General features: G+C 65.3%; 1 protein-coding gene across 1 annotated transcript in view; it reads right to left on the reverse strand.

The window, feature by feature from the left end:
- Nucleotides 1-634: 634 nt before the first annotated feature.
- The window catches only part of WSCD2 (WSC domain containing 2), an 18,636-nt gene continuing 18,431 nt past the window's right edge, over nucleotides 635-839 (reverse strand). Inside the window, 1 exon segment of the mRNA XM_009636186.1 lies at nucleotides 635-837. Within this exon segment, the coding sequence (XP_009634481.1) occupies nucleotides 635-837 (203 nt within the window).

Below are 839 nucleotides of genomic sequence, written 5' to 3' on the forward strand. Positions count from 1 at the left end.
GGTGTGCGGGGTGGGCCCAGCCACAGCGCCCGGTGCTGCAGCTGGGGATGCCGGCCTTGCCCCGAGGGGACCCCCCAGGCTCAAGGAGGGTCCCTGCAGAGCCGAGGGGGGGGGGACATGGCCACCTCCTTCCCTCCCACTCTCCATAACCTCCAACTGGGATCCATGGGGCGCATCACCCACGCGGTGCCGACCCCCTCCCCGTCTCTCCTCCTTTGGGAAGGCCGATGGGCTCCGTCTGGGGATGGCCAAGGAGTGAGGGGGGCTTGGGGATCCCCACCCCAGGGAAGCTCAGCATCACAGCAGCGCCAGGCACGCCAGCCCACCCGGAGGGCCGGGCACAAACCACCCCCACCCCATTGCCAAGGAGGGCTGCGGCTGCCGAAAGGGGAGCGGGACGGAGCGGGGAAGGCACCGCGTGTCCCCTCGGTGATGCTGCAGTGCCCGGGTCCGCGTCTGGCGGCGGTCGTCAAGCAAGCTCGGTTCGTTGCTCATGCAGGGAGTTGATTAACAGCTAATAGCAGCAGATGGAGAATTAAAAGAAAAGCCACCCACTGGGTGGAAGGAGGCAGAGGCCGGGAAGACCGAGCCTTTCCTCGCCACGCAGGGTCAGGTCCCCCTGCCACCGTCGCCATCATCTCGGGTAGTAATCATCCGGGACTCCCGACAGGTTGCGGAGTTTCAGAGCCGTGTCCACCGTTTTGATGTAGCCGCTGATCATCTTCCTCATCTCGGGTGTGTAAGGGTCGTACTCCAGTTTTCTCAAGCCGGAGCGCTTAAAGTTGCCGTCCTTCTGTCCCTCGACGCAGAGCAGCCTGTCCTGGCCGGCGGTGATGCCC

The sequence above is a fragment of the Egretta garzetta genome, unplaced genomic scaffold (genome assembly GCF_000687185.1).
Source record: "Egretta garzetta isolate BGI_Z169 unplaced genomic scaffold, ASM68718v1 scaffold330, whole genome shotgun sequence".
NCBI classification, from domain to species: Eukaryota; Metazoa; Chordata; class Aves; order Pelecaniformes; family Ardeidae; genus Egretta; species Egretta garzetta.